This window comes from Peromyscus eremicus, chromosome 18 (assembly GCF_949786415.1).
Source record: "Peromyscus eremicus chromosome 18, PerEre_H2_v1, whole genome shotgun sequence".
NCBI classification, from domain to species: domain Eukaryota; kingdom Metazoa; phylum Chordata; class Mammalia; order Rodentia; family Cricetidae; genus Peromyscus; species Peromyscus eremicus.
In genome coordinates, this window is record NC_081434.1 from 11,538,698 (window position 1) to 11,566,420 (window position 27,723).

The following is a 27,723-nucleotide window of genomic DNA, read 5'->3' on the forward strand; positions in this document are numbered from 1 at the left end:
GCCTTGCCAGCACAAGAAAGGATCAGCCCAGACAGCTACAGGTTTGTGGGTAAAGTGGAATGCCGTGACCACTGTCTTCATCATCCTCTGTGACATCTTGTCACCCGGGTGTGCTCTGCACAGTGCTTGTCAGTTCTGCGCCAGTGATGTCACTGTCCTTTTTGTTTCCTAAGGCGCAGAGGCTCTGCAAACGCTGTGGACAAGCATGGCGAGCTGCGACACTGGAAGGCTGGAAACTCTATCATGACCCTAACGTTAACGGAGGTGTGTTAGGGTTCCTTCTCAGCGGGGTATGGCGGGCTTTAGCTCCATGTGCCAGGCTGAGGGAATGGGGGCCTTTCTTTGTAGAAGTGGTTGAAATGTCTCATCTTAAGTTATGAATTTTCCTTTACTGTTTTGTAGGAACAGAGCTCGAGCCTGTTGAAGGGAATCCATATAGACGGATTTGGAAGATTAGCTGCTGGAGGATGGCTGAAGATGTAAGATAAGGAGACTTACTGAGACTCACTTTCACCCTGTTTAATTCAGTGAAGGTGTACTGAGGAGCTGTGAAACCTTCAGCATAACATGACTAAAGTCCCGTATTCCGCAGAAGTTTTAGTCATGTTAGGAATAGGCCTGGTGATGTCGTGAATTGTCCAGACACTGGGTAGTAAGAATAACATTGCTGTGAGGCATAAGCATACAGGACAAACCACATGAACTTAGAGAAGACTAGTGGGCTGAGCTCAACGCAGGCTCTCAGAAGACATCCCCATTTAACTCTTTAAAACTTAGTAGGAAGGAGTGGAAGGTAAATACATGGGTTGGGAAGCTAACCGGATGGAGGCCTATGAGGCTGGATAGAAAGCTTATAAGGAAAGTACCAGTTCTGTTATAACATGATGAACATATTCCTACAGTCACTACAGAATGAATGCAGGATCGTGCAGGAAATCTCGGAGTTTATGGGAGAATGGGGTTACAAGAAAATACTTGAAAATGTCGTCAGTGGTGCAGAAAAAGTGAATAAAAATGCGACCCTGGAGAGATGGCTCAGCAGAGAAAGGCACCTGGAGCACAGGCTGGACGGCCTTGTGTGGTACCTGGAACCCACTTAAAGTAGGAGAGGATTGACTCTACAGAGCTGTCCTCCGACCTTCAAACATGCACTGTGGCGTGTGTGACACATACACACACACACATTCTCCACACACTAATGATGATGAAAACTAAAGTTTTCTTTTAGAAGCAATAAAAGTGGTGACAGAGTTTCACATCTGTCGAAGCGTGAATAAATATAGTGATACAATAAACCGGGCCCTTGGTTTTGGGAAAGACCTGGGATTTGCTTGTTGAGTGGGGTGTCAGAAAGCTGAGAGCAAGTGATACAGAAGAGTGGCATGGCCGTGCAGAGCAGACCATACAGGACTAAAGTCACAGGCATGATGAGGAGCCTGTCAGGCTATTCACCCTGCTGAGGGCTGCCTGTGATGGTACTGATAGGAGTAGAAAGGGGTCTCCCAGTCTTGTTTGATGACAGGAAGTCTTGAGATGCCATTGACAGAGCCCTGAAGATAAAATGGAATAAAGTGGTGGCTGCAACTGCTTCGGCATCGGCCATTTTATTATAAGTAATCAACATGCACACCGGACTTGGCCTTGCCTTCATTTGAGATTTAAATGCTTGATTTTTTTTTTTCTGGAGATTTTGGAGTTATTTTATCAAACTAGAAAATTCTTCCTTCCTGCTTGTTCTTCTTTATCTGTCACTGAAGCTTAGGAACTAAGTGACCAGGTTCAGTCTAGAGAATTATGATGAAAACTAACCCGCTAGGAAAAGTAATCATCTCAATTCCTTCTGTTCGTTGTCTTTCAGGAACTTTTTAATAAATATGAAAGGGCGATTTACGCTGCACTGAGTGGGAATCTGAAGCAGGTACGCGGCGCCGAGGTGTCTACTTTCACTGTGGAGTAAGCCGGACACCCAAACATCCTGCAGCTCTGTGAAGCAGACTTGGGCTGCTTTCCAAAAGCACCCTGCAGAGCTTGGCAGAAAGCGGGACAGTGACGGCCTGGTTGTTGTGACGTTCCCCACGTGCACATGGTTGTCGGCTGTTTGTTTCTGCGTGGGGGTTTTGAGTGTTGGCTTGTTTTGTTGTTCTTTTGCTTGATGTGTAGCTTATTCTAGCCTCACATTTCCTTTTTTGCTGTTTAGTTTTGTTTGGGTTTTTGAAACCAGGGTCTTGCTTTGTAGACCAGGCTGGCCTTGAACTCATGATCCTACTGCCTCAGCCTCCTCAGTGCTGGGATTATAGGCATGTCCCCGACTCTTACATGATGATTAAATAAATGAAGCCAGACTTTAATTCCTAAAGAAGAATTGCAGCACCCATTTACTGGTGACTTCTGTACCCAGAGATCCATCTAGAAATGTACTGCTGAGGCACAGTGCCTGCTTGGACTTAAGCCGTATATTTGTGTGTTCCTCATGACCCCACTGCCCCTCCCATCCCAACAGCTGTTCTGAGGGATGCTGTCGTAGTTTGAAATGCAGAGTCAATGTGACCATGAATTAAAAGTCTTAATCATACAAACTTCTTAAAAATTCTGGTTTGGGGGATGGAGAGATGGCCCAGCAGTTAAGAGCACTAGCTGCTCTTCCTCTTCCAGAGGTCCTGAGTTCAATTCCCAGCAACCACATGGCGGCTCACAACCATCTGTAATGAGATCTGGTGCCCTTTTCTGGAGTGCAGGCATACATGCAAGCAGAACACTAAATACATAATAAATAAATCTTTAAAAAAAAAAAACTAATTTGGGAGAAAGAGGGTTATTTGGTGTGTATTTTTAACTCCATTGTTTTCTGTCATTGTAAGATGGTTTTAAAGTCTTTATCAGTGGATATAATTGGTTTCCTTTTCTTTTTTGTTGACTGTGTTTGTGTTTTGGAATGGATGAAAAGCTTCTTCCTGTCTGTGACACCTGGGAAGACACAGTGTGGGCCTACTTCCGGGTGATGGTGGACAGCCTGGTAGAACAGGAGATTCGGACATCGGTAATGACGTTGGACGAACCGGAAGAGCTCCCTAGAGAGTACACGGAAGCGAAGTGAGTGTGGTGGCTTTGGGGTCAGGGTGCTCACGCCGGCTCAGAAGCCCTTCATCGCTCTTCATGTCACCATTTCTGTCCCTTCTGTTTTTTTCTCTTTTGAAGTTGGACCTTAGAAAAGGTTTTTGAAGAACTTCAAGCCACTGATAAAAAGGTAAGTGTTCCTGTCACCCTGTTACATGAAGCATGTGAAGTTAATGCATGCAGTTGTGCACTGTAGCTGAAAGAGGAGAATATGGAAGTCTCGTTTCTCATCCTTTCTTCACTATTACCTTAAAATAACACTTAATGGATAGGGCCTGGTAGCCCCTGTTGTAATCCTAGCACTCAGAAGGCCGAGACAGGACGTTGCTGTGAGTCTGAGGAACGGCTGGGCTACATAGTGAGACCCTGTCTCAAAACAAAAACACTTCCTTAGTTTTTTCTCTGGTAACTAAAGTAATGTGTATGTACTGGAATAGTAAAACAATCCTAACACGTGCCAGTGAGACCTGTAAACTCTTCAACCCTTGTCCTTATTCCTCAGACAGTATACCACACCAGCACATATATCCTGTAGCTTTCTCCGTGGGTTTCCAATAAGTGTAAGTGGTGTGGACACTGCAGTACGGTGTTGGGGGTTTTTAGATCACATTGCTCCACATTGATTTTTTCCACTTAATGATAATCTCTCCAAGTTAATTGCTATATTTTAGCCAGCTTTCTAGTTTTTTGTTTAATTTTTGTTTGGTTTTGTTTGTTTGTTTTAAGAAAGATAAGGTCTTACTGAATAGCTCTAACTGCCTGGTACTTACAATTAAGCCTAGACTGGCCCCAGACTCCTAGTAATCCTCCTGCCTCAGACTCCCAGATGCTGGAATTTCTTTATTTAGAATGTATCTTTTCTTTCAGTTAACATTGAAGGTGGTGGGTTTTATCATAGTGTCTTCATGTACATGTTGTTATACTTTGTTCTCAGTCATTCCTCTCCATGGGTCTTTTTGACAGATATAGAATGTTCTGGAGAGCTGGTGGGGAGGTCTTATGTTTTGTTCTGTTTCCTCAGAGGATACTCAGGTTGACTCTGGTGCTGTAGAGAACATCTGTGTATGTGAAGATGCGTGAGCTTCCTGGCATTGCTGTCTCTTTAAGGCCAGGATCACTGGGTTAGAGAATACAATATCCTCTTCATAGGGACAGCTGCTATGTCTCAGGTTCTTAAACTACTCACAAATATCATAGGGTGTGTTTTCAAGCTACACAGTTAAAACTGAAGTTAAAAACGAAGGAGAAACATGCAAATAGGAAAGTATCAGATTGTAATAATGGATACTACCACAATGGTTATTGAAGTATGCATTCGTTCCAGTCCTGAACGTCACACTTGGTATTTTTGCCAGCCATTTAATGTAGGGAGCAGGGCTGAGTATGCTTTCCACTCTCTATTGGTAAATTTCTCTTCAAGTTTTTTTTTTTTAATTTTCTATTTTATGTTTATGGATGTTTTCCCTATGTGTGCGTCTCATGTGCACACAGTACCTGTGGAGGCCAGAAGAGGGCACCAGACCCCTTAGAGCGCATGTTACAGTCATTAGCTGCCATCTTGGTGTTGGGAATCAAACCCAGGTTCTCTGAAAGAGCAGCCATTGCTCTTAACTGCTGAACCATCTCTGTGGCTCCTATTTGTTTATAAATTCCTGTTCATATCCTATAAGTATTTTCTGTTGGTTTTTATTTTTCTTTATTATCAGGTGGCCTATACCTTGTACAGTAAGGAAATTAATGCTTTTTCTGCCCAAGGTTTATGATCAATATATAAATATTCTGGAAAGTCTATGAATAGGTAAAACCAAGTCAGGAATAGAAGTAAGTGTCTCAAGGGTAGAGGATGTTACATGTGACAAGTTATGAGCCTGGCTACTTCAGACTGAAGGAGTTCCAGAATCAGTAGGCTAGTGTGTCAGAGTAGCTAGACAATAGAGAATTGCATAGCATTCTGTGCTTGTTATAACTACTTAGGAGAGGATATAGTGCCCCGCTCCCAAAGAGTCTCATTTAAGTGAATGACTAAAACAAAAGGCTAGGAATAAAATTAACCAAGGGTTTCAGGACTCTCATAAAGAAAACAATAAAATTTTATTGGAAGACATAAAGACATGAGTAAAATAGATAAAACGTAATTCTGAATGAGAAGACATGCAAGTATCACTCATTCTAAAATTAACATAGGACCCTCATAATTTGGGGAGGTTGTTTTTGGGGAAAATAAAATTGTAAGTAGAACCATAAATAAGAATGACCAAAACGTTCTGAAAAGGCAGCAGGAGCAAGGAGCACTTCCTCCCTCGGTGAGCACACAGCAGTGCAGTGTAGAGTTGGCGTGGGGCAAGCCGATCAGTGACCCACAGCTCTAAATTAGAGCAAGCATGCATGCGTGCCTGAAAGGCGTCAGGTGTGACCTTCCATTTCACAGGAAACAGGGGGATTATATAAGATAATGGTCCTGGCAGAATTGGCCTTCCATCTGGAAGGAAACAGCCTTGACTAATGCCATGTAATTGAGCTAAGTGCCAGATAGAGCAAATGTTTTGAATGTACAAAAGAATAAACAGTAAAAGACGATTGACTGATAAGAAAACATTAAAATATATTTGGGGGGAAAAAAAGGCCTGCTTTTTTAAAAGAGCACAGCGGTTACCAAGTTCACTGTCTGTGTCTGCCACCGCTGTGTTTGTCTCTCGGTGATGTGTGTAGAAGAAAGCAGCTTCCTTCGAAATGATTTTGAAGAGTGCTGCCTGTGTGGAAAGAGTGTCTTGTAGTTTAGTTTGCCTGAGACCCATGGGTCCTTTCTTTCTAGTTTGCTGTGGTATGCCAAGGTAGACAGAATAAAATGTTAAAAATAGTAAGTTTGGGGTCCACAAGTCGCCCCTCGGGTAAAGACTCCAGGCTGGACCTGACCACTGAGTTTCCTCTAGGACCCGCGTGGTGGATGGACATGGTGGACTCCCACAAGTTGTCCTCTGACCTCTAGTGGCACTGTGGCATACATGTCCATACACATATGCGTGTACACACAGGATAAATAAATGGATGTTTTACAAAGATAATAAATAGAATAAGATTCCCTATATTAGATTGTCTTATGGGAGCTATTGTTCAGTCATGAATGTATTCTAAAGGCAGCATCCTTCCATGTTTTTGATCTTCCTAAAGCCCTTCATTTTTAGCTTCGTGTATGTCCCATCAGAATTTGACATTTTCACTGTAGCAATGAACACAGAAGACTTATGGCAATGTAAAAACTTTTTCAGAGAGTTCTGGAAGAGAATCAAGAACATTATCATATAGTTCAGAAATTCCTTATCCTGGGAGACATCGATGGTAAGATGCAGTTTTATTTTGCTTTGCCTGAATTCTTCATTTATGGGTAATGTCTTTGTAATAACTGTTCTTGATGGAGTACACATGACTCACCACATCTGTTAGACTTTTACTGACATCCACCGCCTCAAGTGCAGCCATGTTTACTTGTTACTGTAAGGCCGAGTCTGGGCTGAAGCCAGGTCTCTCGGGTGGAGAGCGTCCCGTGGTGGGTGTTGGCAGTGAGACACTCAGACACTGTAGGTGTCCTGGGGTGTCCTCGGGATACTTCTTTCTCTCTGATTGTGTTCTCACTGTCAAACCTTTGATGGCTCGTAGGTTTGATGGATGAATTTAGCAAATGGCTTTCCAAGAGCAGAAGCAATCTACCTGGACACCTCCTCCGCTTTATGACTCACCTTATTTTGTTTTTCCGCACCCTGGGACTACAGACCAAAGTAAGTAACCGTGGACTGTGTTTCCAGCTCTCCATGCTTGTGGTTAGCTGCCTGTCATCAGGACCATCTCCTGTGGTCACCTAGTGGTAACTCATTGTGAGTGACTTGTTAGGTTCTAGTCTGTGGCCACAGAATGCTGATGCTTGCCCAGTTTTGAAGGATTTGGTCCTAGTTGGTACCCAGCTAAGCTAATAGAACCAAAATAAAATCTGTGAGAATTAAAATCCTCTTTTTCCTCTCTGTTTTTCGTTTTTCTGAATGTTTGATAACATTTTGGTGAAGTGTATACAACAGCATAGTGATAGAACAGTTGGAAAGCTCGGGCTTTGGAGTTGAGTCTTGAATTTAGATCCTTACTCGGTAACTTCTAGCTGTGTCATTCTATGTGTCTAAGAAGTCCTTCCTCCCTCTGTAAAGCATGGACAGTGTCTACCCTAGGTCTATAAGAACTCCTTCCTCTCTCTGTGAAGTGTGGACAGTATCTACCCTAGGTCTATAAGAACTCCTTCCTCTCTCTGTAAAGTGTGGACAGTGTCTACCCTAGGTCTATAAGAACTCCTTCCTCTCTCAGTGAAGTGTGGACAGTGTCTACCCTAGGTCTATAAGAACTCCTTCCTCCCTCTGTAAAGTGTGGACAGTGTCTACCCTAGGTCTATAAGAACTCCTTCCTCTCTCAGTGAAGTGTGGACAGTGTCTACCCTAGGTCTATAAGAACTCCTTCCTCCCTCTGTAAAGTGTGGACAGTGTCTACCCTAGGTCTATAAGAACTCCTTCCTCTCTCAGTGAAGTGTGGACAGTGTCTACCCTAGGTCTATAAGAACTCCTTCCTCCCTCTGTAAAGTGTGGACAGTGTCTATCCTAGGTCTATAAGAACTCCTTCCTCTCTCTGTAAAGTGTGGACAGTGTCTACCCTAGGTCTATAAGAACTCCTTCCTTCCTTCCTCTGTAATGTGTGGACAGTGTCTACCCTAGGTCTATAAGAACTCCTTCCTCCCTCTGTAAAGCGTGGACAGTATCTACCCTAGGTCTATAAGAGCTCCTTCCTTCCTCTGTAAAGCGTGGACAGTATCTACCCACAAAGAGTTATGGTGGGAGGGCAGTGACCTGTCTCAGCAGGTAAAGCAGTTACCACCAAGTCTCATGACTTGTTCAGTTCCTGGAATAGAACAAGAGAATTGACTCCCCACAAGTTGTACACACACATACACGATAAATACATGTTCAAAAAAGAGGTGATTTTTTTTGTTGTTGTTGTTGTTTTAAAGTAAAAAAGAGTTATGATAAGGTGAAATGAGGCAGTACATGATCTTTGGTAAGCATTTAGCTAGGGTAGGTACCACTTAGTGTAAATATTAAATTTCTTAAACCATTTAAAAGTAGAATTTTTATTAGAAATTATATTATTATTATACCTATAAATAGTTATGTTAATAACTGGATTATGTTTTTTTCCTATGAAGGAAGAAGTTTCCATTGAAGTTTTAAAGACATATATACAAGTAAGCTTTTAGAATCTACAATTTGATTTTTTTCTATTTTAATGAAAACAAAAATCAAAATGGTACTGTTTTATAAGATTTATTTTTATTTGTGTATATAAGTGTTTTGCCTGCATGTTTGTGGTGGAGTGTGTGTGTGTGTGTGTGTGTGTGTGTGTGTGTGTGGTGCTAGAGGTCAGAAGGGGATGTTGGAGTAATGGATGGTTGTGAACTACTGTGTAGGTGCTAGGAACCAAACCTGGGTCCTCTACAAGAGCAACAAGTGCTCTTAACTACAGAGTCATCTCACCAGCCCCCAAATGATACTATTTTAATACCATATAGTCTGGAAGCCACCGGACTCCATAGAGATCTTTGAATTATTCTAAATACATTCCTAGACTTTGCAAGAACTGTGATCTGAAACACATATCTATGGGTCTTCCTAAATATATTTGAAATTTTGAAGCAAACTGGATTTTCAAAGTACTGCTGACTTGTCTGGTCTACTTTGATTTTTGTGTCTCTTAGCTTTTAATAAGTGAGAAGCACACCAACCTCATCGCATTTTATACCTCTCATTTGCCTCAAGACCTTGCTGTGGCCCAGTATGCATTGTTTCTGGAAGGTGTTACAGAATTTGAGCAACGGCACCAGTGCCTGGAGCTGGCTAAGGAAGCAGGTAAAATGTAGTTAAGAGTTTTGTCTATTGCCAGGCGGCAGTGGAGGTGCATGCCTTTAATCCCAGCACTCGGGAGGAAGAGGCAGGCGGATCTTAGTGAGATTGAGGCCAGCCTGGTCTACAGAGTGAGTTCTAGGACAGCCAGAGCTACACAGAGAAACCCTGTCTAGAATAAATAGACAGATAATTGACAGACAGACAAATAAATAAAAAGAATTTCATCTATTGTGGGCAGTGATAGTGCACACCTTTAATCCCAGCACCCAGGGAGGCAGAGGCAGGTGGATTTCTGTGAGTTCCAGGACAGCCAGAGCTAATAGAGAAACCCTGTTTTGAAAAACCACCAAAAAAAAAAAAAATTCCATCTATTACTTCATTTTAGATGTATATTGTATAAAACAATGAGTTTTGTTATGATGTTTTCAAATGAATATTTATAGGTATTTTAAACATATCCCCTATATCTATTCACATAAAAATTATATATATATTATATATATGAAAGAGAAAGGGGGATGTGCACCTGCCAGGACATGAACATGCCACAGCGGGTATGAGGTCAGAGAACAACTTAGATATGGGTCCCCACCTTCCACCCTGTTTTGAGGCAGGTTCTATTGTTTTCCTGCTGTGTAAGCCAGCTCCCTGATTTGCCTTCTGCTGCGTAAGCCAGCTCCGATTGGCCTTCAGGCAGATTCTCATTGTGGCATTTGTCTTAGTATTAAGTCTTATTTCTTTTGAGGGAGAGAGGGAGAAAAACAGGAGTAAAAGTCAGAGTGAAATTCTTTTGGAGAATGAAAATAATTTTAACTTGTATAAAAATTTTCTGTTTTTGCTTTTGTTTTTTAGAGAAGAAATTCTCACTATATAGCCCATGTTGGCCTGGAACTTGCCCAGGCTAGCCTCAGGTTCAGTATTCCCCCTGACTCATCCACCAAGTGCTGGGATTACAGGCATAAGTCACCACAGCCAGCCTAAAATATTTTTAAATTATGATATTTCCTATAATGTATGTATTGTATTTAAAATAAAATTTTAGCAGTGCATACATGTTCAGGCTCCATGGTGCTCATGTGGAGATCAGAACACAGCCTGCTGGTGCTCTTCTACCGTGTGGGTCCTGGGAATTGAATTCAGGTCGTCAGACTTGGTGGCAAGCCCCTTTACCTGCTGAGCCGTCTCACCGGCCCTGTGTATTACATCTTACAAAGTTGTTTTAGAGCCGGGCGGTGGTGGCGCACGCCTTTAATCCCAGCACTCGGGAGGCAGAGCCAGGCGGATCTCTGTGAGTTCGAGGCCAGCCTGGGCTACCAAGTGAGTTCCAGGAAAAGGCGCAAAGCTACACAGAGAAACCCTGTCTCGAGAAACCAAAAAAAAAACAAAAAACAAAGTTGTTTTAGGGCCTGGGACATAACTGAGTGGCAGAGTGCTTTTCCAATGTCTATAAAGCCATCGGTTCAATCCTCAGTGCCAAAAATATGAAAAAGAATTGTTCCAAATTTACCAAATTGTTGTAATTGTTTAGAGAATATTCACATTAATAATTACTCTTTGGTTTTTGTCATTTTCAAAAATCCCTTAGATTTGGATGTGGCAACAATAACAAAAACTGTAGTTGAGAATATTCGAAAGAAAGATAATGGTGAATTTAGTCACCATGACGTGGCTCCATCCCTGGATACTGGCACTACTGAGGTAATTTGGGTGACGGGGGATGAGAGTTTCATATAACTTATAATCTCTTCTTGTTCCTTGGTGAACTTCTTCCTTAAAATACTTCCTTAAAATGGCTTCTGACTGTCTTTTAAAAACTGTATGTCGATAAAGGCCTTTAAAAATGTTTTTAATACATTTCTTTTCTTTTAAAAAAATTTATTTATTTTTATTTTATGTGCATGGGTATTTTGCATGCCTGTATGTCTGTGCTCATGTACATGTCTGGTGTCCAAGGAGGCCAGAAGAGGGTGCTGAATCCTTTGGAACTATAGTTACAGACAGTTGTGAGCCACCATGTGGATTCTGGGAATCAACCACTGAGCCATCTCTCTCGGCCCCAAGGCCTTTTAAATGACAAAAATTGGCAACAATTTTAAGGTTTTATTGAAATAATGGATTATGTTCAAGAAAGGTTATAGACGGAATTTTTCTGTCTTGGCAGTTGCTCCCAAATAACCACTCAGAGAATTACTATTAATTACAAATGCTTGGCCAATAGCTCAGGCTTGTTACTAACTAGCTCTAACAACTTAAATTAACTCATTTCTATTAATCCATGTGCTGCCCTGAGGCTTGTGGCTTTTACCTCTCCTGCATGTCCTACTTTCTCTCCTTCTGACTGGCCACTCCTCTGACTCCACCCTTCTTTTTCCCAGTGTCCTTAGTCTGGCTTTTCCACCTAAACCTTATTCTGTCAAACTATTGGCTAGTCAGCTTCTTTATTAAGCCAATCACCACGATATATATTCATACAGTGTAAAGGAATCATCTACAAAGGGTTCTCTTATAGAGCAGACCTGAGTGTTGGCTTTTTGCTCATCGGGTTCTGCTGGATGCTTCAAAAGCTGCTGACTTCTGTCTTTAGGAAGAAAGATGAAAATCTCAGAAGGGCATCAGCATGGGGCTGGGAGTGTGGCTCAGTGATGGAGTGCTTGCCTAGCGTTTGTGACCCCTGGGGTTATTTCCTGCATCCTGCATTTGATGAGTTAGGTTGGCGAGACATACAATGAATAATTCCACATTTGTAGGCCAGTGAGATTTCTCCAGTAATTTAGTAGAAAGCTGCTAAGTAGAATAAACTGAGGGAAGTCGGCCTCTTTCATAGTTTTATGTCATGTGTCAAAAATGTATTCCATTTACTCCTTTGTAAAATGGCTTTGAAATCAGATGGATTTTCTCTGCTTCCAATGAGTAGGAGGACCGGATAAAGGTGGATGTGATTGACTGGCTGGTGTTCGACCCGGCACAGAGGGCAGAGGCAGTGAAGCAGGGCAACGCCATCATGAGGAAGTTCTTAGGTGGGTCCTGCTCTTACACTGTTTCACCAGATCCGTGAGTTCTTAGGTGGGTCCTGCTCTTACACTGTTTCATCAGATCTGTGAGTTTTTAACTATTGTTTTTGCAGCACATTCCACTTATTTCATAAATAAATGGGAAAGTGGGGCACTTGCTGAAGACTTTGAGCTTATGTCAGTATCAGGAGCAGGGTGGTCTTGGACAATCAGTTGCCTCCACCTGTGCGCCCTCAGTGATCCGGTGACCCATTGAGAAGCCATCTGAGGTGACTCTATAGCATTCAGTTATATAGTCTTCCATTCATCCAATAACTGTTTCCTGGGGCTGAAGAGATGGCTCACAGTTAAGAGAGCTTGCTACTCTTTAGAGGAAACAAGTTCAATTCCCAGCACCTATGTGGCAGCTCACAACCATCCATAATTCCAGGTCCAGGGGATCTTCTGACCCCTCTGAGTACCAGGTCCATACATGGTATGCATACATACATGTAGGCAGAGCATTTATACATGTGATAGAAAATAAATAAGCAAGTAAACACTGAGTAGCCTGATATCAACAGGCCCTTGCTGATTGTCTCTAGCATACTCAGTCCGTGATACTAAAGTTACAGCTTTGACCCTTGTCCGTCATCGGTGACAGGTGCTTGTTCTTGCTGTATCTGTTTAGTTGTTGATTTTGTTTTTGAGCTGGGGAGTATGTATGTGCCATGGTACATGTCTGGAGGTCAGAGGACAACTTACTCTTCCTACAACTTCTTTCCTTCCACCATGTTGGTCCCAGTGATGAACTCGGGTCTTTGGGCTTCGCAGTAAGCACCTTTACCTACTAAGACATCTCCTCAGCTAGGTCCTCACTCTTACAAAGCACAAGTTACCTTGGTCTCTCAAGTCAGTAGTTCTTTTTTTTTTTTTTTTTTTTTTTTAAGATTTGTTCCATTTTAGGTGTATGGGTATTTTGCCTGCATGCATATATATGTGCACTACATGCATGCCTGTTGCCATGGATCCTCTGAAACTGCAGATACAGACAATTGTGAGCTGCTGTTGGTGCTGGGTATTGAACCTGGATTCTCTAGAGGAGCAGCCAGTGCTCCCAACCACTGAGCCACTTCCACAGTCTCAAGTCAGTAGTTCTTTAGCAAAACTTTGAAGTATATCTCCAGACAGAAACAGTTGACCAAGGGACCACACTGCATGAGCATGGAAAAGGCTGAGAGTTTCCACGAAGAGGAGCTTAGTATTGGACCCCAGGTATCAGGCCATGTGCTAGCACAAACAACTGAGCAAGGAATCTTGTCTAGATACTCTTCATAGAGGTTTCCTCATGTCATTCAGTCTCAAAGTAAATTTACTTTATGAATAGTTAAGGAATCCCTTATTTAGTAACATCCTAAAATAAACTGCATCTTACAAACAGAACTGTTTTATAAACCCTGATACCAAATTTTGTGACAACCTAGAAACAGGAACTAAAAAAAGACAAACATAATGCTTCAGAAATCCAGCAGTTACATAGTTGACCTTTCAAAAGTAGTTCACCATTCCCTAGGCAGGGCTTCCAGAACTGTACTGGCATAGAGAAATTGAGCTGAGTGCAAGCAAGTGGAGTATGCATGCATGCATGCATTTTTCTGTGCCCCTGACTGGATGTGATGCATGCATTCGTTTCTCTGCTCCCCTGATCTGTGCATGTGATGCTTGTATTCATTTCTCTGTACCCCTGACTGTGCATGTGATGCATGCATTCGTTTCTCTGCACCCCTGACTGTGGATGTGATGCATGCATTCGTTTCTCTACACCCCTGACTGTGCATGTGATGCATGCATTTGTTTCTCTGCGCTCCTGACTGTGGACATGATGCATGTATTCGTTCCTCTGGGCCCCTGACTGTAGATGTGATATAACCAGCTGTTGTGAGGTTTTTCTGCCTTGACTCTTCTGCTGTCGTGTGGATTGTAACTTGGAACTGTGAGCTGAAGTAGACCTTTCTCCCTGTGTTGCCTTCGGTTGGACTGTTTTATCACTACAACAGAAAAGAAATTAGGACTTTCCAACATGGTTTGCATCTGAAAATCACAGGCCCTTGCTTAAGCTCATCTTAAAAATGGTTCCTGCAGCCAAGAAAGCCTTCCTTGCTCACACAGATAACTGGTTTTCTGTTTCTCTGAGAGGCTGCAGCTCTGTGTGCTTCCCCACATACATTAACAGGTAGACTTGAACTCTAAGTTGCACAGATCAAAGATATTTGACCAGATCCGTAAGCAGAATAAAACTTGCTCTAATGCTGTTCTTAAAAGATGTTCTAGGTCGGAACTCTGGCTGTGCCGTATCACTAGTTAGGCCTTGAGAAGACTGACTTCCCCAGTGCTGGGGGGGGCTTATGTAGCAGGACCTGTGTCCCACCAAAAGGGAGAGAGCCAGCTATTCTGTCAGGCTTTGTATTGTGAAACCAAACCCATTTAATAGTAAATTTTCACTGTAGTAATCAGCTTTGCATATGATGTCATAGCCTCAGACTTTGGAAAATGTGATTTCTTTAAGACATAGGTGTATGTGAAAGTAACTTTGTGTTACCTTCCACTGGGAAAGAGCCAGCCCACTAGAGATTCCCCAAGACCTTTGGAGAAGTATGGGAACTGAAATATAAAACTTGTAATCAGTGATTTGATACTGTAAAATGCCAGTACACAGACTAGGTATAGTGATACTTGCCTTCAATGCCAGCATTCAGGGAGCAGAGGCAGGCAGATCTCTTAAGTTCAAGGCCAGTCTGATCAGCAGTACATAGAAGTATATTTTGAATTTTTTTTCCACAGCATCAAAGAAACATGAAGCTGCAAAAGAAGTGTTTGTGAAAATCCCTCAGGATTCCATCGCAGAAATCTATAACCAGTGGGAGGAGCAAGGCATGGAGAGCCCGCTTCCTGCTGAGGATGACAACGCCATCCGGGAGCACCTGTGCATCAGAGCCTATCTGGTGAGACCGAGAACTACAGTCTTGTGGTGTTCCCGGGCCACTCTTAGAACTTGAACTGTGTATACTTTTTAATTCTGTGTAGGTGTGTACGTCTGCAGGTGGGTATGTGCGTGTGAATACAGGTGCCTGTGGAGACCAGAGGCAGCTGAATCCCTGAGCTGCCTGATGTGGGTGCTGGGAACTGAGTCCTCTGGAAGAGCAGCAAATGCTCTTAACCACTGAACCATCTCTCTGTACTTTTTCCAAAAGTGGTGATGGATTCACCTCAGGTCCCCTGTGACACAGTGCTGACTTACTCCAGGGGTTGATGTCATGACCTGTCATCGGCACGTGTCTGTCTGTTGCTGACTAGGCAGGAATAGACAGCGTGATGCCTGCAACTTTCCAATTTGTGTGTGTGTGTGTGTGTGTGTGTGTGTGTGTGTGTGTGTGTGAGAGAGAGAGAGAGAGAGAGAGAGAGAGAGAGAGAGAGAGAGAGAGAGAGAGAGAGAGCGCGCGCGCCTTGTGCTGCTGCTCTTGGCAAAGTGTTCCATGTGTATTAGAGCAAAACTGTCGTTGACTGAAAAAGCCAGTTGGCTGATCAAGAAGATAAGCACGCACGCCTCCCTCACAGAGTACCTGTGACAGGGTACACCTGAGCGAGGGGCTGGGCTAAGAGGAGCTGCCAGAAACAACACCAGACGCCTTGTCGGTGTTTCTCACTTCATAGGAACGTTTGCTCACTCACGAGCTTTGACTCAGAGTTATTTCTAAGAACTAGAACTTTTAAATGCCTTTTGAGCAATAAAAGTGAAACTGAGGCAGGAGGATTGTCATGCATCTGAGGCCATTCTGAGCTGTATAGTGAGTTCCAGACTAACCTGGTCTAGAGAATAAGACCTTGTCTCACAAAGATCAAGATGTAAAAATGTGTATTTCATTTATTTCACTTGGCATTTTAGGAAGCCCATGAAACATTCAATGAGTGGTTTAAGCACATGAATTCGGCTCCACAAAAACCTACGTTGATACCTCAGCCAACTTTTACAGAGAAAGTGGCTTTTGAACACAAAGAAAAGAAATACGAGGTAAGTTAAGGAAAGTGAGGCTGAGATGAGCCTCTGATCCTAAAAATACGGTACTTAGAGGGGCCTTTACCATGTATGTTGTGATTCGAATGGGATTTTCCGGTTACACCTTTGCTTTGAATCATGTTTACTTTTGCATAGGTGATTAATCTTGAGACTTGCTGCTAGGCATGGTGGCGCACACCTTTACACCCAGGACTTGGGAGCCAGTGTCAGGCAGTTCTCTGTGAGTTCAAGGCCAGCCTGGTTTATATACTGAATTCCAGGCCAGCCAGAGCTACACATAGTGAAATTCTGTCTCAGAAAAACAAAATAAGAAGAAAGGAAGGAAGGCAGGCAGGCTTTAGACAGTAGTATTCATTTACTAAATTAATATTCTAGTATTTCATCTATCTGCTATTAATAGTTTTTCTTTATATACATGTCTGAATTATCAACTCTTTTTTTTTTGGTTTTTCGAGACAGGGTTTCTCTGTGTAGCTTTGGAGCCTGTCCTGGAACTCACTCTGTAGCCCAGGCTGGCCTCGAACTCATAGAGATCCGCCTGCCTCTGCCTCCCAAGTGCTGGGATTAAAGGCGTGCGCCACCACCACCCGGCTGAATTATCAACTTTTAAGGCTGTTCTTGTCGCTGGGTGGTGGCAGTGCACACCTTTAATCCCAGCACTCGGGAGGCAGGTGGATCTCTGTGAGTTTGAGGCCAGCCTGGTCTACAGAGCGAGAGCCAGGACAGCCAGGGCTACACAGAGAAACCCTGTCTCAGAAAAATCAAAAAAGTGAATGAATGAATGAATGAATGAATGAGAAGAATGTTGCTCAGTCCATTATAGCTGCTCTGTTTGCTCTGCAGATGGATTATAATATCTGGAAAGGACATTTAGATGCCCTAACTGCTGATGTGAAGGAGAAAATGTACAACGTCTTGTTGTTTGTTGATGGAGGATGGATGGTAGATGTCAGAGAGGTAAGTCATGTGTTTTGTAAAGCTTTAAAAATAATCAATATTAACAAACGGTGAGGGGGCTCAGCCAGCAAAGGCACTTGCCACCAGGCCTGGTGACGTGAGTTTAATCCCCAGGGTTCAAATGGTGGAGAGAAACGACTTCTGCCATCCGCATACCCTCGTCTATTTATAGTTTTCCATGGTTTTAGTTGTGTAAGAAAATGATCCACCTCCTCTCCTTTCTTACCTCCTCCCGGCTGAGCCTCCTTGCGTGCTGTTCATTACTGTCAGGGTGGCCTGTTCTCTTAGACCTCAGGACATCTGCAGATACAGGCACGCCCACCTTTTTCTTTTCAGGACACTGTAAATATTTCCCCCCTAACGTTTGCTCTAATGGTATTTCGTCACATTCCTCATGTGTGACCAAATGCCTAGTAAGAAACAGCTCAGGAGAGGATGGTTGTTTGGGTTTGCAGTTTGGAGGGGTACAGCCTTTGGCAGCAGGAGAGAGAGGCAGCTGGTTTGTCTGCAGTTAGGAAGGAGGAAGTGTGGTCAGGCTATAAAACCTCAAGCTCTCACCCACCCTGTTACCCTCCTCCCTAAAGCTTCCAGAACATTCCTAAACAGATCCACCCTCCAGGGACCCAGTGCTCAAACACATGGAACCTGTGGGAGACATCTCACACTCAAACCTCAGCCAGGCCTGATCCTGAGACGTGACAGAATGGTTAACTCAGCTTTGCATCTGCAGACAGATCCTAAAGAGAGCCAGGACCTGCACCCTGGATAGTTAATGTGTCATTTTGGACATTCCTCAGTTTCTGCAGGGCGTGTGCACTGGTGTCTTCCTCTGCCCCCCCATAGCACTTTTCTTTAATAACTTAGTTGCTACATTTTCCTACCTCTCTAGCTTCTCTTTTCTGACAAGAACGGGGCTAGATTTGGGCCTCTGATTGATGCTGCTACTGATAACAGGATTTTTAGGGTCCACTTCTGACTTTTTGTTTGTTTGTTCGTGGTATGAAGGATTGAACCTAGGCTCACACATGCAGGGCATGCACGGTATCACTGAATCCTCAGCCCTCAGAGTACTTCTTAATCCTAAAGTTCATAATAAAACTCCGTAGCATAATTTTCAATGTTCAGTGGGTTCCTTAGGCCAAACCTTTCTCTTCTGACTCAGGCTTGTGTAGAAGTAAGATCCAAATGTTGGAAAATACCAAAACTTGAAGAGAATATTGATGTATAATTTTGATTAATTGTTAATTTAGATTAGATAATTAAAGCCATAAAGTAGTCTGGAATCTGTTGAGAGATGGAAAGCAACGAATGACGAAGTATTTTACAAGTACTGAGGTGGTTCAGCAGTTAAGGGCACTGTCCTTGCAGAAGACCAATCCTGGCCCTCAGTGCCCCTGTCAGGAGGCTCAACCCCTCTAACCCAGCACCAGGGATCTGACGCCCTTTTGTGGCCTCCTCAGGCAACCATACACATGTGTCACACACACACTCACACACACACACACACACACCCCTCTTTAAAAATATAAATGAATGTGCTGTTCAGTGGTTGAGAGCACTGGCTGCTCTTCCAGAGGACCAGGGTTTGATTCCCAGCACCCACATGGCAGCTCACAACTGTCTGTAACTCTAGCTCCAGGGGATCTGACAGACATACACAGACATACATGCAGGAAAACACAGTGCACATAAAATAAAAATAAATTGTTAAAATCCATTTAAAAATATATAAATGAAAAAAAGTACCCAGTCTTCACATCCTCAGAACTAATCCAGAAGAGTTTGCTGTAACCTTCAGATAATCGAGTATTAAATATCCTGAGTTTAGTGTACTTAGATATTTAAGAATAGGAAATTGGTAGGACGCCTGCTGGCCCATGTTACTTAACCTATGAATTAGAAATTGCACCCTTCCCTTACACAGGTCGATTCCATGTCCTGTGCACATGACCTGTCGACTGGAGCACAGCTCAGGTTTCAGCTGCACTGCCTGTGTGGCTGGCTGTCCTTATATACCAGCACATCCCTACATGCTAGCTGCTTAGAGGCAGTAAGTAAGAGGCTAGGAGCCAGAGGCACTGTGCAGGGGGAAAGACTGTGTTAACCCACACAGGGGAAGGCCCGGGAAACAGTGGGCCAATCAGTCTTCGGGTCTCTACATGGAATCCCCAAGCTGAACAAGGTCTCAAGGTGCTGAGATTATATTTTAAGTCTATCTGGAGATAGCCACACCTTATCTTGAGAAAGAAGTGCTTCCATTTTAAAGCTAAGAAGTATATGACGTATACTTTTTTTTTTTTTTTTTTGGTTTTTTGAGACAGGGTTTCTCTGTGTAGCTTTGCGCCTTTCCTGGGACTCACTTGGTAGTCCAGGCTGACCTCGAACTCACAAGAGATCCGCCTGGCTCTGCCTCCCGAGTGCTGGGATTAAAGGCGTGGGCCACCACTGCCTGGCTTGAAGTATACATTTTAATACTTGGTTTTATGTATCTGTACCTCGAAACAATGTTAAAGGGTTGTCAGGCCTTGATTCTGTGGAGACCCAGCCTGGGTTGGCTGTTAGTGGTGGACCACCACATCCTTTGTGTTGCTTCATTACTGCAGTGTCTGCCCTTGAGAAACGTTCCATAGTGTAGTGTAGTAGCCTCACACAAGAAGGGAATCCCCCCAAACACACACTGGGCCTCTGTGCAGCCCAGTCAGGTCTTGCTGTCACGGTCTTCTTGCCTCCCTCTGCCACCGGGGTGCCACCATTTCAGCCGTCACCCTGCACCCGCCCTAAATTTGTTGATTGGATTTGTGGGCCGCTGCTGTTCTGGTACCGTCCGCATCCTACGTTCTGTGGATCCCCTTGCTTTACTCCTGCGCTGCTGAGGGTTAAACTCAGGGCAAGTGCTCTATCCCTGAGTTAACGCCAGTGCTTCCTTTAAAAAGGAAAAAAGGTTTTCATTTAAATTGCTGTGTGTGTGTTTCTGTCTTTATGGTGCTGTGCCCATTTGAGTGCAGTTGTCCCTGCAAGCCGGTGGAGGCCTTGGCTCTCCCGGAGCGGAGTGCTGTAAGCCGCCCATCATGGGTCCTCTCCTACAGCACTGTGTGTTCTCTTCCTCTGAGACATCTTGTTTTAAGGATTATTTCAGGAATTTTAGTGTGTTTGGGTACCTTTTAAAAATTATTTTAATGAGTTTAGTTTTCCCATTTGTGATAAGAAAATGTGGTGGGAATAGAAAGACTTTTTTTTCTGTATTTTACTGTCCAGATAATTCTTTAGAAAGATTCCATTCATATTTGGAGACACTTTTTTGCTATAGCAAGATGTCTTCAGATCGATCTCTCGATCTCTCTCTCTCTCTCTCTCTCTCTCTCTCTCTCTCTTTCTCTGTGTGTGTGTGTGTGTGTGTGTGTGTGTGTGTGTGTGTGTGTGTGTCTCCTTTGTTTTGAGACAAGTTTCTCTGTAGCCCTGGCTGGCCTTGAACTCACAGAGATTCGCCTGCCTGTGTTTCCAAGTGCTGGGATTAAAGGTGTGCGCCATCACCGCCCACCTAACCCCCCCCCCCCTTTTTTTTTTAACTATACAAAGAAATATTCATTCTCCTAGAAGCTTCAAGTCCTTACTCTGTCCTGCTCCCCGTTTTGACATTCCTTGCTGGCCTGACTGTGTGCGGTCAGGTTGGTATGTCCTCTCAGGTCTTAGATATATCTGCAATTACATCTACATGTGTCGAGGGAAATAAACAGTAATTATTTTCTGTCTGTCTTTTACTCTTATGTTGTTCAGTCCTGATGCTTTTTTGTGAGTTGTTAGTCTAGATGCATTAGAAACACACTCAGCAGCATCTTATTTCCGTACCATCTCCTCTAGTATATTTTAAAAGTTCATCTTCATGGCTTTGGCCATAAAGTCCTATTTCCAAAAAGAAAACCAAATCAAGTTTGATAGACTAGATAATATTATGGTTGAAGTTAGCTTGATGAGGGCTCGTTCAATGGCTCAGTCCTGTGTTTGATCCCCAGAAGCTAGCCTTATAATCCTGGCACTGAGGAGGGAAGGACGGGAGGAGCCCTGGCTCTCACCAGCCAGGCAGTCTAGCCTAGTGGTGAGCTCCATACCAAGAAAAGATTCTGTCTCAGAGGAGATGGTGTTCCTGGGGATGATGCCCAAGGTTATTCTCTGGCCTCAGTACTTGTATACACACTCATGCTTGCACCCATACACATGTGTACTCGCACACATACAAACATGCACACACACATTTTTTTTTTTTAAATAGGAATAATAAGCTTTAGAAAAAGAAATTTAGTGTTTTTCTGTCCTGGCTTTGACTCAGTAGTCAACCCTCAACCCTCAACATGCCTGGAGTATTGATTCTAAGAACTGGTAGATACAAGATTCCTCCCTTTCATTATATAAAGTGGCATGCATGATAATTTCATGTAACCCTCACACACCCTCCTGGTCTGTAAATATTCTTCAGATCACCTATACTCATTTAGTATAAATGCTTTATAAACAGTTGTGATACTGTACTGCTTAGCAAATGAAAACAAGAACAGGAAGTGTACATGTTAGTAGAGATGCAACTTTCCCCTGAAGTATTTTCCATTTATTGTTAAATCTATAGGTTCCTAACGTGACTTACTTTTTGGTTTTGGAGGTGGTGGTGTTTTATATTTTGACACAGGGTCTCTGTAGCAGCCTAGCACACTGTACAGATCAGGCTTGCCCTGGACGTGCACTTCCCCTCCTGCCTTGACGTCCTAAGTGCTGGGGTTTGGGTGGCAGGTGTGAGCCACCATACCTTGCTGTTGTTGACTCTTCTGTTTGTAAGGGTATGTCGCTTAAAGTTGCTGACGTGATGACCCGATGTCTGTCCGTAGGATGCTGAGGAAGACCCTGAAAGAACCCATCAGATGGTCTTGCTAAGAAAGCTCTGTCTGCCCATGCTGTGCTTCCTGCTTCACACCATACTGCACAGCACCGGCCAGTATCAGGAGTGCCTGCAGCTGGCTGACATGGTGTCCTCCGAGCGCCACAAACTGTACCTGGTGAGTTCTAGGCTATTGGCAGTTTGAAGTTTTACCAATTTGATATGCTTGCATGATGGTATTTGTGAATACCTGTTTACATTTTTTTTAGTTCTTGCATTTTAATTTTTATTTTTTAATGTCAGGTATTTTCTAAGGAAGAACTAAGGAAACTTCTGCAGAAGTTAAGGGAATCCTCTCTGATGCTTCTAGACCAGGGGCTTGACCCACTCGGATATGAAGTTCAGTCATAACTCATCCTCTCTCTGATGCCCGTGGCATGAGGGTTGCTTGGTTGCGATCAGATATACATATCTGTAATTATTGGGTTTTTTCCTTTGGCATTCTGGGGGGAAAATGTAAAATTTAGGCTTTTGAATTTTGTATTATATCAGTATTTCTTTAAGTATTTTTTATTAAAATTATACGAAATAAATGTTTTGTTCTATAAATACTTGTTTTCTCTTATGTAATAGAATAAATATTTTATTATTTATTTCTGTAATCATAAATCCCTGATATATTAAAATGTAAAGAAAATGGAGAATAAAGAATAGCTTAATTTTCAAGCCAGGTAAGTAATTTCTCATCATAAAATTTAGTGTTTTTCTGAATAGTAAAGTTAAGATGAATCTAGCAAGAATATTTTAAAATGGAGCTGGAGAGATGGCTCAGCAGTTAAGAGCACTGGCTGCTCTACCAGAGGACCAGGATTTATTTCCCAGCATACATATGGTGGCCCACAACTGTCTGTAATTCCAGTTCCAGAAGATCTAATGCCCTCTTTTGGCCTCTGTGGGCACCAGGCACACACAAGATGAACAGAGATACATTCAAGCAAAACATCCACATAAAAATAAAAATTAGCCTAGACCCACATGGGCAGAAAACACAATCAGGTGTAGCTCCATCTTCAGATGATCTGACCCCTCTGGCAAGAGCACCTGCACTTATGTGCACATACCCACACACATACACATGATTAGAAGTAAATCTCTTATTCTAGAAAGAGGTTATGTAGTAGTATTGTTGAACAAATACTAGTTTTCTTAGGTGTGATCATTGGAGTTGTGGCAATGTAGGGAAGTGCCTGCCCTCTCATCCTTAGGAGATGCACACTGAAATATTTAGGGTTGAAAGTCATAAAATCTGCACTTTATATTGAGATAGTTTAGCTTTAAAATTAACATCTACACAGTTAAAACAGGGGCTGGAGAGATGGCTCAGCAGTTAAGAGTATTGACTGTTCTTCCAGAGGACCTGAGTTCAATTCCCAGCAACCACATGGTGGCTCACAGTTAAAAGCAACATGGTAAAATAGGAACAGTCTAAATGGCAGAGGAGTGTTCATCAGTCCAATCTTTCAACTTCCCTTTACATTTTTGGTTAAGATAAAAGGTTTACATGGTGTTCAAAAACTGTAGCAGAACTGAGTATGCATGTGGGTAATAATGGAACTTTGATTCTGACTTTATCCCAGACCAAAGGGATCAGAATGCATGATGTGAAATTCACAAAGAATAAAAGTTGAGAAAAAGAAAACACAGTGAATATAAATTTTTATTTCCAAATAATAATACACATAAAACTTGAAAGTCCTCTCCAACTCCAAAACTTTGAAGTCAGACTTCATATTTGCTACTCTTAATAAGCCTCTTAAGAGTGCAAATAACTTGGTCATACAGGAAAATGTACTTGCTTCTTAGGTTTACAAAGAATTTGTGGGTGAAAGATGTAGTGTCTGTGGTTTAAAATTTTTCGAGGCAAATACGCCAAAATATTTTCAAATCTACATTCTCAGTATATGACGGCTATACTGTCTCCAATCCACTCTTCCCTATGTTTAGACTTCTAAAGATAATTAAAAGTATGCAGAGTAATGCTTTCCCCTCTGCAGAGGATTAAAACTGTTCAGCACCCGTGGAGTGTAACCTTGGCGGGGACTCTGCGCCGCCGGGTCTCCAAGCTCGAGAGACGTCGTCGGGGAAGTCGGGTGACCTGCCACAGATACTAATCACCCCCTGCACCCCAGAGAGGCCAAGGGCTCCTCCGGGCTGACTTAGGCAACCGGGCAGGCAGCGTTCGGCGCCCAGCGCGCCTGCGCGGCGGAAGTGCGAGCAGGATCACGTGGCCGCGCGGAGGGGCGGGGCCGGGAGGAGCAGCGGCGGCGTCCCCGCTCCGAGGGCGGCGGCCCGGGAGCTGGCTGGTTGCATGCCTGTCTCCGGCCGGACCGTGAGGCGGGCGGGCGGCTGCGGCACGCGGCGGTGGAGGGCCCGGGCAGCCGGAGAGCGGCCGGGCGCCCCGCGGGGACGCTGGACAGCCCGGGTTTGGCCGAGGGTGCTGCTGCCCCGCCGCCGCCACAGCCGGCGGGCATCATGGCATCGCTGGCCGACCGGGTCCGGGGCAACGGGCGCATCGCCGCGGGGCTCCTGTTCAACTTGCTGGTGTCCATCTGCATCGTGTTCCTCAACAAATGGATCTACGTACACCACGGCTTCCCCAATATGAGCCTGACCCTGGTGCACTTCGTGGTCACCTGGCTGGGCTTATACATCTGCCAGAAACTGGACATCTTTGCCCCCAAAAGTCTGCCGCTCTCCAAGCTCCTCCTCCTGGCCCTCAGCTTCTGTGGCTTTGTGGTCTTCACCAACCTCTCTCTACAGAACAACACCATAGGCACCTATCAGCTGGCCAAGGCCATGACCACGCCGGTGATCATAGCCATCCAGACCTTCTGGTACCAAAAGAGCTTCTCCGTCAGAATACAGCTCACGCTGGTGAGTAGCTGCAGCTGCTGCTGCGTGCGCGAGCGCGTCCCGGGCCACCTACCTGGGTTGTCTTGCTCTCCGGGAAAATTGAATGCACCTTGCTTATAGCCTGGCACCCCGAGGCCTTGTCCCCATCATCCTGACTCCACACACGAGTCTATAATTTAGTGACCGTCTGGCTTATTTTGGAGACGGATGGAAAATTGGCACTCCGCTGGCTCTTAGTAAAAGGGTGTGTTCCTGTGGGTTTTAGAACTACCATGTGATGGAAATCTTTAAATGCTGTGGTTGGTGAGCGGGGAAAGCTGCCTTAGATGGTACAGTTCCAAGTGTCAGGATATCTGCGAAAGCTTATCCTGGAAAGGGGGAAAAAAAAGTCCTCCTACCCCCAGGGAATCGAACCACGTATGATAACCATGAAATGGTTTAGCATAAAATATCTCAGGATATGCCTTCAGCGGCATACTGCTGGGGTGTCTGTATCTTTAAATAAGAGTCATTAAAATAGCGTTAGCACTTAGTGGTTCTTAGTATTTCAGGTCCTAATGCTTTTCTTACACGTGTGTGTGCATGTGTTAAGTACTGGAGGTCCATTTACTTACCTGGAAATGCGTATCGTATTTCCTTTAAAAGCACAATGCGTGGACTCATTATTTCCCCCCAGATGTAAGTTGTATGTGGATGTCTGCAGACTCACAACATTTTACATAGGATTGGCAGTTTTCCCAAACGAAGAAAACATCCAGTTCAGTGCTCCCTGGTGATGCCTTTGATTAATTTTGTACGACACTGTTCTTGAATTTAATCTCAACAGCATTTGCTTCTTTCTCTTCACAGATCCCTATAACTGTAGGTGTCATCCTAAATTCTTATTACGATGTGAAGTTTCATTCCCTTGGAATGGTGTTCGCTGCCCTTGGTGTGTTAGTCACATCCCTTTATCAAGTGGTTGGTAATTTTTTTTTTCTTTATGTGCCTTTTTAGCAGATTTCGTAAATTTTGAAGCTGTATCGCAAGGTCTAGAAAAATACAGTGTAGAAAACAAAACTGTTGGGAAGAAAGCATAATTGATAAATTGTCTAACTCCTGGTGAAGAGGAGACAGAGAAAACTTGGGTGTGTGATGTTCACCAAAATGCCCCGTTTGTAAGTGCCCAATACCCACGCTTAAGCATCAGAGTTTTGGGGACAAATTTGTTTTGGGTTTTTTTTTTTTTTCCTGGGAAGTCCTTTAGAAAATGAGCAATAAGGCTTTGCTTCATAAGTTTTGTTGATTATATTTGTCATTTACTCTGTAAGTTTAAAGCTGTTTCTTAAGGACATTCATATACTTCCAAACATTTTGAACATGAAAAAAACATCAGATGTAAATATTTTAAACTCAAAAGAAGTGTTGGCGTTAGTACTCTTATTGGCTTTTAATAATTTGTCCTAGGTAGATAGAGTGGTTTTCTAGGTTTTTTAACTTCTTGTACAAACACAGTCCCCTTGCCTGTAGCCAGGATTCAGTTTTTTTTCCGTGGATTTTTTTTTTTTTTCATGGATTCCATTCATTACCATAAATTCCCAACAAGCTGGTTTTTTGTATCCTGTATAGTGGGGGAAGAAATAACAGGGGGTAGGAAACAGTGAAAACAGTATTCTCTCTTATACTGAAAACCTTGGTCTGGGACATTCTGGGTGTGTCCTGCATGGGGGAAATCTACGCCAAAAATGTAAACCCAATGCTACCAGGTATCCACGGGTGATAAAGGAAGGCAATTCTGGTTAGGAATGTTTTGTTCAGTACTACACCCTGGCACCTAACTCTTTGATGGTAGTGATTGCCCCTGAAAACAGTGTTACAGAAAATACTATCCTTGGGAGCGGGCACTGAGGATTGGACCCACGACCACCTTGCATTCTAAGCAAGCACTGTACACTGAGCTAAAGCTCACCCAGTTGGACCAACTACTACTACTGTTTTCTAAGACTTCTAGGGTGGTGGTTTGTCCCGGGGGTCGAACTCAAGACCTTACACACTAGGCAAGCACTCCACCGCTCAGTTACACCCCCAGCTCTCTTTCCTTTTTATTTTTACACTCATTTTGTTTGTATGCACGAGTACACATATGTACATGCACATGCCTGTCACTGTGTGCATATAGAGGTCAGAGGGCAAACTTTTAGAGGCCGGAGTGTTTCTCTCCTACCACGTGGGTCCCCTAGGATCGAACTTTGGTAGTCAGGCTTGGCAGCAGGGGACCTTTACCCACTGAGCCATCTCATCAATCCTCTTTGTACTTTTTTGTTGTAGTCAGTTTTTTGTTTTTTGTTTTTGTTTTGAGACAGGGACTGTGTTTGCTCTGGCTGACCTGGAACTTACAGAGCTCTGCCTGCCTTCCAGGTGCTGGGATTCAAGGCATGTGCCACCGTGCCTGACCTCTCCTTTGACTTTTTGAGAAAGAATTACAGGCATATGTTTACCACACCTGGTCTACTTGTTAAATATTAGAGTTTTCTTTTACTCCTTATACATAATTTTCAGCTCACAATGCTCACCGTTTTTTTTTTGGTGGCCGTTTTTTGTCCTCGAAAGTTTTCAAGCTTGCTGTAGATCAGAGTCAAAAAGGTTCTGTATCCCTGAGGTTTTGCAAAGAGGTTGATCAAGGAATGGACTGAAGAAACAATGGGCAAAGGTTTCTGGCCCAATAAACAGCAAAAAGTACTGTGCCAGAATAGGTAGATCCCCCCACACACACACATACACACACAGATTCCTTTTTAAACAAAAATTATATCTGCCTCTTTTTTTTTTAAATTACACTCATGCTATTAATTACATTTGTGGTATTCATTGATTATATTCACAGTATTCATTCAATAACTA

At 43.3% G+C, this 27,723-nt stretch overlaps 2 protein-coding genes across 3 annotated transcripts in view; both read left to right on the plus strand.

The window, feature by feature from the left end:
* Positions 1-22,539, plus strand: part of Nup107 (nucleoporin 107) — a 43,266-nt gene extending 20,727 nt beyond the window's left edge. For both annotated transcript variants that reach the window (XM_059245514.1, XM_059245515.1), the window contains 16 exons: positions 174-264; positions 403-479; positions 1,859-1,918; positions 2,945-3,090; positions 3,196-3,244; positions 6,381-6,450; positions 6,769-6,887; positions 8,348-8,386; positions 8,897-9,047; positions 10,630-10,742; positions 11,959-12,061; positions 14,876-15,036; positions 15,978-16,103; positions 16,953-17,066; positions 21,941-22,108; positions 22,234-22,539. In XM_059245514.1, coding sequence (XP_059101497.1) covers positions 174-264; positions 403-479; positions 1,859-1,918; positions 2,945-3,090; positions 3,196-3,244; positions 6,381-6,450; positions 6,769-6,887; positions 8,348-8,386; positions 8,897-9,047; positions 10,630-10,742; positions 11,959-12,061; positions 14,876-15,036; positions 15,978-16,103; positions 16,953-17,066; positions 21,941-22,108; positions 22,234-22,341 — 1,695 coding nt within the window. In that variant the 3' untranslated portion in view covers positions 22,342-22,539. The remainder of the gene's footprint in view (positions 1-173; positions 265-402; positions 480-1,858; positions 1,919-2,944; positions 3,091-3,195; positions 3,245-6,380; positions 6,451-6,768; positions 6,888-8,347; positions 8,387-8,896; positions 9,048-10,629; positions 10,743-11,958; positions 12,062-14,875; positions 15,037-15,977; positions 16,104-16,952; positions 17,067-21,940; positions 22,109-22,233) is intronic.
* A 1,881-nt stretch (positions 22,540-24,420) lies between these two features.
* Slc35e3 (solute carrier family 35 member E3) overlaps positions 24,421-27,723 on the plus strand; it is a 29,456-nt gene continuing 26,153 nt past the window's right edge. Inside the window, exons 1-2 of the mRNA XM_059245795.1 lie at positions 24,421-24,864; positions 25,693-25,803. Coding sequence (XP_059101778.1) covers positions 24,463-24,864; positions 25,693-25,803 — 513 coding nt within the window. The 5' untranslated portion in view covers positions 24,421-24,462. The remainder of the gene's footprint in view (positions 24,865-25,692; positions 25,804-27,723) is intronic.